This window comes from Phaethon lepturus, unplaced genomic scaffold (genome assembly GCF_000687285.1).
Source record: "Phaethon lepturus isolate BGI_N335 unplaced genomic scaffold, ASM68728v1 scaffold19743, whole genome shotgun sequence".
Taxonomy (NCBI): Eukaryota; Metazoa; Chordata; class Aves; order Phaethontiformes; family Phaethontidae; genus Phaethon; species Phaethon lepturus.
The window spans coordinates 8,579-23,878 of NW_010531442.1; the positions used below are offsets into that span (position 1 = coordinate 8,579).

Below are 15,300 nucleotides of genomic sequence, written 5' to 3' on the forward strand. Positions count from 1 at the left end.
ACTAAATAATGGCCTTTGAAGGTCCTACTTGCAGGAGTTCATTCAGATCACATTCATTCATATGATAACAGATCAAAGCATTTCATGCTGCTATGAATTTAAAATCACAGATAGCTTGCCATAGTGAGAAGACGTTTTCCAAATGAGACCCATACTAAATAGTGGAAAGCTGACCATGTCCACTTCAGCGTTTGAAAGTATACTGGAGGTATTTAACTGAAAGAAAAAAGTATTGTACAGAAATTGTCTTTCTTAATTCTAGAAATCACAACAGTATTAATAAAACCTTAAAAGACAACTAATACAGTGTTTATTTAGAAGCAACATAAATCCAAACAATGCAGAAAAATCTCAAGTATTTCTTGTTACAGTTTAAGTGCATATATTCCTTTTATCATTTTGTGCCTTTCCACAGGAATAGACATACAGCAGCTACACAATTTGTTCTTTTCAGAAAGCTTTTACTAGTTTGAAATCTCATCTTTGTAATTGGATAATACAGTGAACTAGTTCCACTGGTAAATTCCACATTTATGTAGACAAGATTTCAAAAGAGTAAACTCAACAAGGAAGGTGTTAACATTTTTTAATATTCCCATAAAAGGTGACATAATACACAATTCAAGTGATTAAGGCAATATACACAAGACCTTCGTAAAAGAAACCCCAGTGTTTAATACAAAATACTCACCTATCTCTAAAGATAAAAACAAAAAGCTTTTTGTAAGTTAACAGTATGGGTCCTACCTTCTGAATATTGACAGTGACAGGTTATTATGAGGGTATCTTTAAAGTTTAAATACAATCTGTGCTGGCTAAATTACTTCCACCTCTTTTATAAATTAATTATTGAAGGTAAAATGACCTAACATAGGAGCCTAAAAAAAAAGCACCAAAAGTTAAATTCCCATTTGGTAATGATTGATACATGAGGCCTTCCCCATTCACATGGGGACAACCTCTGTGGCTTCTTTGGCTGAGGCCATCATCTCATCTAGCAACCCCAAACAAAATAGTAAACACTTCCACTGCTGAGAAAGAACCAAAGAGTATAGTTTGGTCAGAACACTAAACTTCATGGAACAATTCTATGCTTATGGAAAAAATGTTCTATTTCTGAAGAGATGAATGTGAATTCGCAACTGCAATCTTTGATTTTAGATAAGTTAACAAGTACCACAATATTGAAAAACTTCATAAATATCATCAGTTTTGAAATAAAGATGTCAAAAAAGTGCAAATTTTTTATTCTTACTGGAAAAAACTAACGAGATTTTATTTTACATTTAGTCTTTTGCTTCAAACATTGTGTAGTGGCATCACTTACCAACCTTATTCTCCTGGAAGTGGAGATAGCATCAGGATACAGAACAGGCAACAAGGCTAACTTCTCTTCCACCCCCCAAAAAACCCTATTTCCATAAAACCTTATCTACTGTATATTATGGGAAATACCACAATTCTCCCATTTCACCCATGTTACCATTGCCTATGTAAAGTTTCAGCGTACTTTGTGTCTAGCTTGGACAATAGCCATAATGCTCCATCATACTGAATGAAGTAGACTAGACTTCTATTTCCAGCTTCTTGCCCTTCCAGATGCTGGGGACAGGAGAGAACACAAACACCAACCCATCAGCTCCATGAGGATAAACAAAGTGCTTCACCTCACTTGGCAATGGACCTACATCCATCTGAAGAGCAGCAAGAGCATACTGACAAAACCACTCCTTTGCCCTGAGATGCTAGTTGCCATGTGAAGCTTACAGCCTTACTAAGTTGAGATGGAAAGTCCTCTAGGCTCTTAAAGTTTCAGATCCCTCTCTTCAAGAGAGTTCGAAGAGAACTCTTCAGAGTCTTTGAGTAAGACCGAACATTAATGAATCACATGCAGAAAACCTTAACCATTTCATCCCCTGGGCCAGAAACACCAGGCCATGCCTGGAAGCACCAAAGCAACGATGATAGAAGAAAAAAGATTTACTGTGTTGTTGTCTAATATAGGTTTTCCAGATATGTGCTTGGAGTCTTTCGTTTCGTGGTTGACAACCATGCCAATATTCTGGTCAAAACCTGGGAAAAGATAAAGACTTCATTTTACAAAGCTAACCAAGCTGAAAAGAAACTTAGTAACCAAGCGTATGCAACTTCCTAAATTTAGTTTACTATTACGGTGTTAAACCTCTGTAAGAAGAGACACCAACAGACTAAACTAAATTAGTTAATCTGTTAGCTTCAAAGAATGGGATATAAATGCAATACTTTGTTAGAAATTACTTCTTTTGAAAAGTTACACTTCTGTCAGTCTAATTCTCTCTTTATGTAGTTTCATAGCAAAGAAAGGAATGAAACAAGCTAAATCAGAAGAGGAAAAAGCTGTTCCAAGAGCCATTTCAAGGCAAAGGATACTGTTTTGAACAGAACAGAAACACCTGATTAGCAACATGTATTTCCTGTCAAGACCTATTTGTTTTCAAAGGAAAATTATGAAAATAACTTTATTACTCGATCTGACAGAAAACAAGCTCCTTACAGAGGTTGAATTTATCATTTCTACTTACATAGCAGTTTTATACTACCAGCAGCTGGATTTTTTTCTTAGTACTTAAGCTATTTCTTGCTATACCTCAGTACTCTAGCATTGTGTTTCATTAGCTGTTACTGTACACACACCGTTATCCTATGTTTTGTACAGCTGCATTATTTTATATCCTGATAAAAGCATAAAATTCTAGCATGCTTGATTTTAATGCCAACTCACACTGTAGTGAAGTATAACTGGGTACATGCATATAAACACACTAAGGTTGACATGAAGAAACATTCCAAAACAAATCAGTACATTTTAACATTATTTTTCTCTGTAGATTTCAGTATCTGCTAATATCCACAACATGGATATTTCATTTTCAGTTGCTGCTTTATTACAAAAATTTTCAGCACCTCAGACAAAACTTAAAAAAGCCCCAAGCCACAAACCTGCTTGGCAGGTATATAGCTGGTATTACCGTTACCTTTGAATCATAGATTTAAACCTAGTTTTGGTTAACACAAAAGAGCTATAGAAAAATCAAACTTCAAAGCCTGACAGTTTAACTTTTAACATTTGCTGTGTTTTAGAAAGTTGTAAGACTGAATAATTTTTTTATAAATATATACCCCAAATGCACATAAAGTGTAGATTCAGAGCATGAACAAGTAGGAAAGGTAACAGTAAGTCCTTGCATTAGCTTTGTTATTTACAGAATATCAGCTTCAGACTGATAACACAGGAATATTTGAACCTAATTCTGTGCAGCTATTCAAAGTTTTACTTAATAAATGTGTGGGCAGGGAAGGACTTTCTCTTAGGAACAGTAGGTATCACTGACTATTACATACACCAGATCTAGGAAGATTACCAACAGGAAAAGCACTGACAGAAGGGATTAGCAGTGGTAACGTTTTTCAAAAGTGTTTTCAAAAGACACATTTCATGTTTTCAAAGAAAGACACATTTATTACCACTGCCATATTTATTTATTGTTTTTCAAGATGCTGCAGAGAGATTGGAATATTTCTTATGAGACCGCATTGAATAGGGATTGGAAAAGGGGGTTAAAGCAAGGAGGGACAAAAAACCTAGGTGTGCACCACATCAGCAGCATTATTTTATCTATATCACAGAATATATATACCATAGCATATATGTGTATGTAGTATACATACTCCAGCAGTGCTTATGAATTTGCAAAAGCAATTCTGGAACTTGCATAAGGTTCCTGCTGCAGCCAGCAAAGTAAGTTGCTAAGCCTGGAAAAATATCTGAAGTTGGTCCATCATATTTTGGACTTTCCTGGAACTACAAGGAATAGAGCATAAAAACTGCTGGAAAGCCAAATCCACAGCATCAACAACAGTTCGCAGTTCTCACTGTGATGGTAGATTTAAAGGACTTGTATCTCTCAGGCATCTGCACATTCAAACCTCGACTTCCAACAAGTAAGTATACTGACAATGAAATCTGAAAACTTAAGTTCTTTTCATAAACCAGCTGTTAAACAGAATAGTGTCAGATACAGTCTTTATACAATTTCTAAACATAGGGTAAGTTTACAGTTTAGCCTAAAGGTTGTCTGTAGTGTTTATTCACAGACAGTGATCCTTAAGGGCAATAAGTAAATAAATACTGAAAAAACTTAGAAACAGCCAGCCAACTTCTTTTTTTTTAAATGGACATGGTTGGGTTTTTTTTGTCACAGCTATTTTGTGATAAGCTTAACTTATAGGAAACAGTACTCTATTAAGCGGTGAAAAAAACAGAACATAAAATACTGTTCACATTCTCCTGCAGCTTTTCTTATTTAATTCTTAAACCTGAGACTATTGCTAAGTCTTCAGTTAGAAATGCAGCTTCTGCAGTGACAACTTAATCTGAGTGAAAGGATAAAATTAAGCTGACATTTGCTCTTATAAAATGCTACCATAATTAGATACATAGAAAAAGAGACGGCAGCAATTGCTTTTCCCAAGGTAAGTGTTGCCGATCTCTGGGCTCTTTCAATCATCAACTAGACAGTAACATAAGATAAACAAATCAAAAACTGGAAAAGGACCAACTGCCCTTGCTCTATTTTCATTATCATGTCCATCACTTTGGTTCCCTTTTGTCTTTTCTGTTGCTATTTCTGTATTTTTTCCATTTAAAAATCACATCCTCAGCACTTCTGGATATACAAGTCCATTTTTAGATTACATTAGGAAAGGGGGAGAAAAAAAAAAAAAAGGGAAAAAACCAGAAGAATCTTACCGCTGTATTGCATTGTAGCTCCTAAATATGAATCAACAATTGATCCCAGTAAGCCAGCTGCTGCAGCAAACAAAATAATGGGCCATTGCGGAGCAGATATTTCCAGATCAGTCACGAAAATGAGTTGTGTTACAAAGTAGGCTATACCTACTGCCATGCCCCCAAGCAAACTTGAGAACAGGCCCACTAAAGTAACTGCTCCATTAGTACCTAAATCAAACAAAACCAAGATGATTTACAAACTTTTTCTTAAATACTTGTATTTGTTCAAATGTCTTATATGAAATCAAAACTGTGTTCATAGTGATCTTCCCCCCCTTATTATTCACAGGGCTCTGTTTACCCATTATGCTGCTGAGAAGCTTAACCTGTACCATTACAGCCTATTACTATTATTTTCTCTAAGGCTGGTTATCTAGACATATTCACTAGCATTAAATTAAACAAACCCATATAGCACACTTCGCAATGTCACCTGCTATTTGTGTGCAGGGGGTGGTGGTCTTTGCTCCAAAAATACAGAGCTTGAGATGTACATTATTAAAAAGAAGCCTCTTTCAGAAGTACACCAAGATATATTTCACCAACGAATTTAAAAGAAGGAACAAAATACATAGAAAGGAAGATGTTTGACAGCTCACTGAATAAAAATCTGAAAAACACTTATAAAAAGAAAAAAAACCAAACCACCCACACATTTAAATCCTATCCCACAAGATCTAAAACTCAGATGAGCATGTCAGCAAGACTCAAAAAAGACAGGCTGCTTTAAGGTAGCAATGTCATCCACTGTGCAGACAAGGTTTCACAGACAGAAGGTTCACTTTACCCACCCCTGGTAAGACATTACAGGAAATGAGAGATTTGGTTAAGAAGTGAATTTTCTGTAGTGTCTGTATATATGTCTGTCTGAAGAATACACATATTCTTCTACTGATTACAATTTTAATGTCTGAAAAATTCAGATAACTTGTATTCTTTGTATTATCGGCAGTATAAAAGCTTTTAATAGTACCAGAGATGAGAAGTGACAGCATGCACTAAGAATGATTTTAGCTCCCTGGACGCTATGTTGGTGCATCTCTCCAACAAAATGCAGCAGGAACACAACTGAGTAAATTCCATTTCAGAGAATGCATTCATAGTCCCAAATTTCTGATGTTTCTTTTTCTGGGACTTTTTTTAACTTTTCAAATTGGATGCATAATTCAAAACAGATCAGCAAAATACTAAGACAAGAACGTGTAGAACAGGTTAACACCTCACCTACAGGAACCTTTTCCCATGTTGTTATCAACCTTGGCTTGCTTTTACTCATAACACTACCAATCTCTGAAGCCCACGTATCACCAGCAGAGCATGCCAAAGCTCCCAAAAGGGATAAGCACATCCATGATGCTGTGTAATGCTTTGAAAAGTCTATTGGAATTTCACCCGGTCCATTTTCTATCATATATAAGACAGCCAGCTCAGTAGGAACACCGCCATTGCAGAATACTTGCACCCAATTCCTCTGTCCACCTAAAATGACAAAAACTAAATTTTAGTATTTTCAGGCAAAACATTTTGACAGGCAACAGCATGAGACAAAAGCAAAATACACATACATAAAGTTTTTAAATTTAAAAAGACACACTTTCAAATCAGAAACTAGGTAGCAATTTATTAAACAGCATAGAAGCAAAAGTAAAGTCACTTGCTAATGTTCAGAGATAAGGGTGGAGGGGAGGCACGACAATGGTGTTCCCTACTCTGGATGTTACATCTCATCTGACCCTTTGAAAGAAAGAGGAATACATAGTGTTTATTCTCCACAAGGGATCTGAAATAATTAAAATGCTATGGCTTACCTTCTTTGTATTCTGAATCAATTTGCTTCTTTATATCTTTTTTCCATTTAGTAAGTTTTGAAGAAGTAACAAAAAATACAAACAAAGAAGTGAAGAAACTGTAATTTGCAACTGTAAGGATAAATCCAACCACCAATCCTGTGAAGAAAAAGAAAGTATATAAAGTTCCTTCATGTAACAATGTCTGCTTTGCAAAGCAATTAAGTATTTTGAATCTCTTGAATATGAAGAGTATCTTCATCATAAACCTAAGACAATCATGCAATACGAGAATTACTGAAGCGCCTAATATCTGTATGAGAACCCCAGTGACATCTTGAATGAAAAAAGTGGTCTCTATAATTTTCTCTTGTATTTTATTGCTACTGTTAAAATGTGTGATTTTTTTAAGACCTTCTTTTACCACAAATCAGTAATACTGTGCAAAAATAAAGGCAGAGCGATAATTAAAAAACCAAAGGCTATCTAATTTGTATAATATATCTATTATTTGTATAAGAAGCATACATACAACAGTGGCTGTACCTCCATCAGCAAGTTTAGATTCAGTTTGGGAACCAAATCCCTCCCCTAGGGTCCCTCAGAGAACCTGGATAACCCTCCTCCATATCTTAACAGCTGCTACTTCTCCCTTCTGTTCTTCATTTTCTTTTTCTGTTTCTGATTTTTATGTCATCTTTTTCCTTTCTGTAATTTTCTTAAATATTTCAGCTCCTGGATGTGCTGCTTTTTTGCCTCCTCCTCTATAAGGGAGGTCTAATTCTCACTGCCCACCATGAGATTACAATTCTTCACAACTGAAAGAAAACTGGCCACACTTTAAAGCAAATACCAGTATAAGCTGGCTAGCAGAGCTGTTATGTTGACAGGTAAAAACACAGCAGAAAAGTTTGGTTTTTTTTTTAATTTAGAAAATGTTCCTCTTAGCTCACAGACAGAACAAGATTGCAAAATGGGTAACGTGGAACAAAAGGCTTTGAGCTCCTGTTTCTTTCCGTTGACCATCAATTTAGACAATCTCACAAGACAAGGGTGAAATCACCTCACATGAAAATCTTGCATCAGATTCCAACAAACACCATCGTACACTACGTTGGGGCTGTTCTCACACGGTCAAGAAAAACGTTTGTTGAAACAGTCATTTGCTTGAAGTGAAGTATAGACTTAATTTTCTTCTTATTTTTGGGAGGCAAAAAATGTCTAAAACTGCTCATATTACAGAAATAAGAACCGTGTGATCATTACTGGTTTCCTACCAGGCAGGTAGGCTGCTGACATGGCTCAGTTTGGTGGTATTTTTTTGTAAGCAAAACCATGTGATTTAACTGCATCTAATGAATCAAATCAAATTAATTAAAAACAATAGCAAAACTTAACTTGATTATTTAAACAGGCATAAGAAAAAAGTCAGTATGAATTCAAGGTATATATGCTTATATTTATATTTTATATTTATACTAGGTAAAGTCTTAAAATAATATTATGTACAATAAAAAGGATCTTAATTTCATTTCATAAATGTTTAGCTGAACAGTCTCAGAAAAAACATACCTCCCAATGCACCACTGTGATCAAGACTCTTCTTCTTAAAACCCTGTGTAGCAATCATTAGTGGAACCAAGATTGAAAAAAGCCAGCGCCATGGAGAAATGGGTCGTAAAGTACCTGATAAATCAAATAAAATGGTGAAAGCCTTTTTAATGCCTTCATATCTTAAAAGTAATTACCTTCTGGTATATATTTAAAATTTGATCTTAATAGAGATTAAACTTTTTACCCTTCAGAACAAATACATTCTTGGAAATGGATAACTAAAATATCTGCAATAGTTTACTGAATTTTTCAATTAAGTTTTCACAGAAAAAAGAAAATACATTAAGTTAACTAAAATTAATTATAAAGAAATAGCAAATACGTCAAGAAATAAACATGGTGATATTTTTCATTCTAAAAGGGATTTATAAACTCCAAAAATTAACATTCAAAATGTTAAGACCAGCTGAAACCTTATTTGGATATAACAGATAAGTTCAGATTTTAGAAAAAAACCAAACCAAACAAAAACGTACATATGCAGCAACTTATGTAGAATTCAGTTTCAAATACGAATAAGATTAAAACTAAAATTCCATTTAACAAAGCATGTAAAGAGACTGCAAAGCAATTTTAAGTAAATAAATTAGTGCAAGAGCTTCCCTCACAGATCATGTTACAACTGATTCTCTGTTAACTACAATAACAAACCTGATTTTTTTATTGTTATTATGATTCTTTATGGATGAAGTTTCAGAAAATATCGCAGCAATAAAGGGAATTAACAACACTGTCTATGGTCACTTAATGCTTTTTAGCATTGTAATGGAAGGAAAATTAGAACAATATATTGGAAGCTTTACCTTGTTTTTCAAGCCATCCCAGTTTTTACGAAAAGTCATTCTTGTTTACCAAAAGCTTTAGTTTGGTAGCTTTTGGCTATGAAAAGCAGGCAACTTTTTTCATCATCTATGTGTTCTAAATTATTCCTATGATGTGCCTTATGTTGTCCCTTTGCTATCTATGCCATCAATTCAAATTTTACACTGTTAGTAGGACTGCTGCTACGTGGCCGACAGAAGACTTCAGAAGTAGTTTCACGTCTATGTGGAGAGAAGATGTCAGCATGCATATAAGCTAGCCAATGGCTGTGTTTCTTACAGCTTTAATATTACTACCATATCCTTTTTGTTCTAGTTTAGAAAACTTACATATTCTGTAACACATTTAAGTGCTTAGTTGCGCTACAGCGATACTTGATGTCACCTAGTAAAACTAGTGGAAAGTTCTGCAATTTGTATATACATTTATTTTGTATGGTGATTCTGTTCTTCTGCTGGTCTGTGAACAAATCATCAGTTTAATCACAGCATCACTGACAATTTACACTGATGCGAGAAAGGAAGTTTAGCTGCTTGGCTTTCTTTTACAGTTTCAAAAAAGAAATATTCCTCTTTTGTTGATATCCAAAGTGTTCTGATTGTTTCCACACGATACTTGGTTGAAAATATGAGAACTTCCCAACTGGATCAAGCCAAACATCTGTCTGACTCAGAATCTCATTTGGCAGTGGTGAGCTGCACATGTGCAAGGAAACAGTGTAAGAAACAGATTACAGGCTGATCTTCCCTGCTTTATTGGGAACCTTTATGCTGGCATTTCTAAAATCACCCATATCTTTGTCCAATCCATTTTTAAAAAGTTATAATTTTCATCTCCACAAGCACCCACAGAATGGAATTCTGGTTTTAGATGCACTGAAAAAGGCCTTTCACAAAGCCAAACAACAAAGATCCTGCTGCTTCAAGTTTCATCAGACATCTGCTAAATTTTATGACCAACTGAATAATGATTTCCTATTCACATTCTTCCCGCCATTCATGACCTATATAGATGTCCCCTTTCCATGCTGAAATAACTTTACCTACTTAAGTCCTCTTCAAATGGATGCTGTTACCTGCTCTGATCATCCTTAGAGCCTTCACTGTTCCTTTCTAATTCTGCTATGGGCATTTTGAAATGGGATGACCACAAGTACAGGCAGTACTCACACCAGAGACACCCCAAGATTTTACAATTTCTAACAATCTATTGATCTTTTTGGCTGAGTGAAAGGTGTTTCATTCCCAAAATACGAGAATATCTTAAGTAACCTGGATGGTGTAATTCCCTTCCCCTGATTACCTGCTTGTATTGAACCACAGTACTTATCTCTTCAGTCATGCAATATATCAGGGAAAGCTGTGGTGTAAAACATGTATTTGCCCTGTTGCTCCCTGTTCTTATCTTTTCTTGCATTACTATCTGATCACCTTTATCCATGGTAACCACACTCTTGGGTCCCTCTCTCCACCACAGCAGCATATCTCAGAGAGAAGTTATATCCCTCAGGACCTGAGAACACATCCATCATCTTTACAATGGATGTTCTTAAAACTTTATCAACCCTAAATTTTTCACCAAAAGGGCTAATCCTAGAAAAATGCATAGGAAACTAGGAACACTTAAAAACAAACAAACAAACATATTTCAGCAACCCACTGGGTTCCCAGAAATCATGATTTTTAATAAAGAATAATATACACTATAAATTTTGTATTTAAGGAAAGGTAGCCACATGACATACAAGTTAGGAGTTATATAGTCTGGTTTCCACCTGAAAATTTATCCTCAAGCAAGTCTGAAGTTATCTAGAGTTCTCCTTGTCCTGCCTGTTCCTCTAATCTACAGAACATGTGGCTTAGCTAAGAATCACAGATGATTTAGACTTCTTATTCTTTGATTTGCATAGTCCATCTCTGCTGCACGTGCATGCACAACCTCTTCCCAACCTGCCAACAGTGTAGACAACTAACTGCACACTTTGGGCTGGGGCGTTGCAGAGACGTGTTGAAAAGCAAGCTACATCCAACAATTTCACGTCTTGTAACACAATTTCAGAAATGTTTTCTTCTCTGAGGATTCTCTAGACTAATTCTTTTCCGCTTCTACATTCCACCATCCTCCCTGGTTTTTTTCTTCTTCAATTTTATCTAGAACAGTGCAATCAAACAGATTTAGTGACAAGAGAATTTCTTTTCGCTCGCACAACATACTCAGATGAGAAATTATTTTCTTTGTGGCATGATATATTCAGCATAGACTAAAACCAGATGTTTAAGCTAGCAGATACCCTTCTTTTTCTATGAGGTAATGTGCCCCACATAGTGGGGGAATCCTTTTCACTGATTTTTGTTCTCTGACAGCTGCTGCAACCAAAGTGCCATGTTACTGAAGTCCTGCCTTGTGATTTCACATGAGTATGGATTTTAGGTTTACATATTTGCTAAATGAACAGCACATGTGAATTTAGGGGTGGCAAAATTAACAAGACAGCTCTGAGCTTCCTCTTTACTTTGTTTACTGGTCAACATCATTTAATCAAACTGAGCTTCCTGTGTTACAGCTATTCAAATATTTGATTGTAGGTTACTGGTGTTTGCACAGAGCTAACAATTGCAATACATTGCATGGGTTAAATCTATCGATTCCTTGCTTTCATATGAAAGCAATTCTACATAATCAAAGCTTCTGTATTTGGAAAGTACACTGCTTTTTGGGAACTGAAGAGAAATAAATTATTTCAGGTCTAGTATTAACACCTATGCAAAAATGGCTCACCTGTTATTCTCCTTGTTACACAGAAAATAAACCCAATTTAGAATGTTTTGAAGTATTTAACTGGAAATTAGTCAAACCCAAAACTTTTTGCAAGAAATGATTGCTTTTAATTATATTCTTTGCTGACAATTATTACATTTAAACTGTCAAGACAGACCCCTTGAACAACTCCCAAACAAAAGAATGCTGTTTTTCAAAACTATAAATGGTTTACTTTTACAAAGAAAGCTGAGCACAAAAAAAAAAATCAAGTTATTTTCTCATCACAGAGATTACAAAGCCTTCTAAAAAGTTTTTTCTTGAGTTCCCAGTTTGTTCCCTTTGCTAAGTCATTCAAGTCACTATGATCTGAGTTTAAATAAGCTTGCAAAACAGGAAAACAATATCCCTCTCAGCTGTCATAAATTCACACTATTCCATAAAGCATTAGTGACCACAGCAACTTGTCTTCCAAGGAGACAATTTATCAACGTCCTGAACATATTTGTTTCCTTCTAAAATTCCAGAACACTTACTAAAACTAAAGCAGTTAATGAAGGAATTATTGTTGTCCAGTTAAAAGGTCTACTAAAACTGTCATAAACAGTCATAAAACTGACTCCATAAATTACTGCCTTAGCAGTAAAATTCTTACAACCTTTATATTTTATCACCTCATTTTGACTTTAAATCGGAAGACACAAGGTTCATTGCAAAAGATGCCAAAAGTACATTTTATAGAATACTGAAGTGTAAAACTCTGAGAAGAAATTGTTCCTTAATACTACGGTTTGAAAGTCTTCCATCTTTGCAGTCAGAGACAAGAATACTAATTACATCCTGAACTACACTACTTTCACGAATTTCACTAGCAGAAAAATGGCAAGAAAGCCAGTCTACTAGCCAAAAGTGGCATGACGGCTTTCTAAAAAAAAAATAAGCCCTTTCAATCCTTTCGAACTTGGTGTAAGGCTCTCACAAATATACTTTAAGTTGATGACCAACTCAAGAAGATTTGAAGTGACAGTTTTGGTTTAAAAAAATAAATTAAAAAGTAAAGCCAATTGTTAACATAGCTTTTGAGCTAAAAAATACAAAATAATGAAAAGTGATTTATCATATCTGCTATACAAGTATCAAAGTCTAGAAATACAGTGGTTTTCAAACTCATAGAAGAAAGATTTCACACAGGCACACAGGATTTCTTTCTGGAAAGCTAAACACAATGGTTCTCAACAAGAACTTTTGTGTTAGCAGTACCTAGAGTTTTGCAGATATACAGCTTCCCCGGTACAAAGTAAGGCAAACATATTTCATAGTAAAATACTTTTCATTGCAAGCACAAAGATACACAAGATGAAAACTTCTGTGTACTGAAAAGCCCCAATGCTGTAGGAGGTGCACAAGGGAGTCTTGCAGACAAGTGTTGACTCAAAAACTCAAAAGACAAGCATTGGCTGTGTATGAGATGTCCAGTGTTCTATAGTCTGGCATTGCTAAACACAAACCAAGAAGGTTCTTGATATTAAATTGAGTGTGAGCAGTACCAGAACAAAAGAGGTTCTTTTTGGTTGGTTAACAAACAGAATTTTCATCTTTTTAAGGTAATTTTTAAACTGACCTTTTTGTATTTCCTTGGGGGGAGGGGGGATTGAGAGGAGATTTGTACTAAATTACAACTAAATGTAAGCAGTTAAGACTAAGAATACATTCATCAGTTTATTATTAATTCTTTAATACTCCCATTTTATCAACATTTTGGTCACTATTTGGTGTTTAAGCATTACTATGAACTATAAAATGTAAATTAATAAATGCATGTTTGTAGTATTTTTATATTTATGGATAAGAACTTTGAATTTAATAGCTTTTATGGGCTGAATTTATTATCACTCCCACTTCATTAATCCCACTGCTGCTATATACTTCATTCACCTCCTCAAGCCAAGGTCTTTCCATAGTCTCAGGCAAATGAACAATAAAAGTTCTTATGTCCTTCTTGCTCCATAGTCATTCTCCACAAAAAGGAGGATTTGTCTGCAGTGGTGTCCTTTGTATCAGACCCTATCTCGATTCACCTGACATCAGGCCCCTCCACTCTATGCTGTCAATTCTCAATGATGTTAGATAGCAAGGACCAGAATACTCAAATTAGAGGCAAAACTCAGAGAGCTGTACCTATAAAGAGCAGACACACACAAATGAAGTTGCATGTTTAAATCCAACTCGGCTAGCTCTAAATGACACCAACAAAACCTGTTTGTGAAGCCTGCTTCTGCCAGATACCTTTTAGGTATCTGTCGTATCACTACAAGCCAAAGTTGAAGTGTACAGACAACACAGACTTAATGCTGTACCAGGATTAATACCCTGTTCTAAAACCCAAAGCACTGAAAAACACTGAGCAGAGGCATCCAACTGCCACTGCAAAAATCAGCATATATACTGGCGGGATATTTATTCTACCTTCCTCTGGATCCAGTGTGACAGTTGAGAGGTTCATACTGCATCCATAGATACTCTCAGCAGCATTACAATGATACTGGAGCTCCGCCTGCATGAAACTGGCTGGGATTTTAAGGACAGGTCTTTACCTGACCTGGGAAAACAGTTAAACTCTTCCAGGCTTGAAATGATGCTGCAGTCAGTACTGCTGCTTCTGCACAGTGATGTAAAAATGGTCCTAGAATGGAAATGATATACCACAGAAAGCACTAGTGTCCCTGCAACCACACACAACTGTGCCCCAGCCCGCCTGAAAAGAACACAGAGCTGACTGTATACATCCATGCCAGAGACATCGTTCTCTTCTTGCACCATTTCCCCTGTTTCTCTAGTCCTTGAACGCTTCTCACATGCCCTGCTGCAAGTGGCTTCCTCAAACTGTTTTCAAGGCTGGCCCGCTCCTCCCGTGCTGTCACTACTTCCCTGATAAAGACAGACATCTACCAGCTCGCTCTTTCTTTTCACCTTTCCATTTTTATCTTATTTGCTTTCTTTTATGGAGATAAATCATAAAGGATACCAACGTTTTAAATTCAACGGGATGCCCGGGGCAGAGCTGCAAAGCTTTAGCGTACAGTGGCCGTTAACACCTTCTAACAGCTACTGCCAGGAGCAAGGTTTGCAGCCCTTCGGACGACGGAAGGAGCTGTGCACACCCCTCTTCCAAACCCCTCTCCCCACCAGCCGGCAGGGGCTGGAGGGGAGGGCGGCTCGGGCCACTCCTCGCCATGCCCTGCCGGCCTCTCACCAGCCCCCGGCCTTTGGACTCACCGTAGTACGTACTTGCAGTTATGGACACGATCCAGAAAGCCAGAGAAATACAAATGAGCAAGTTCAGGACGACAATATTCGCCATCATCTTCAGGTATTCTTTGAAGAAATTCTCCTGGTAATACGACATAGGAAGCCAGAGGGAGAACACCTGGCGGGGAAGCACAAGGCGCAGTGCATCAGCGAGACACCGCTACCACCACCACTATCTCC

At 36.3% G+C, this 15,300-nt stretch overlaps 1 protein-coding gene across 1 annotated transcript; it reads right to left on the minus strand.

Moving 5' to 3' along the window:
* Positions 1 to 1,699: 1,699 nt before the first annotated feature.
* Positions 1,700 to 15,251, minus strand: TMEM19 (transmembrane protein 19). Its single transcript, XM_010284572.1, has 6 exons — positions 15,088 to 15,251; positions 8,191 to 8,304; positions 6,640 to 6,777; positions 6,056 to 6,310; positions 4,790 to 4,999; positions 1,700 to 2,073 (listed from the first exon to the last, which is right to left on the minus strand). The coding sequence occupies exons 1-6, from the start codon at positions 15,215 to 15,217 to the stop codon at positions 1,910 to 1,912; spliced, it is 1,011 nt and encodes a 336-aa protein (XP_010282874.1). The 5' UTR covers positions 15,218 to 15,251; the 3' UTR covers positions 1,700 to 1,909.
* Between the last annotated feature and the right edge of the window lie 49 nt (positions 15,252 to 15,300).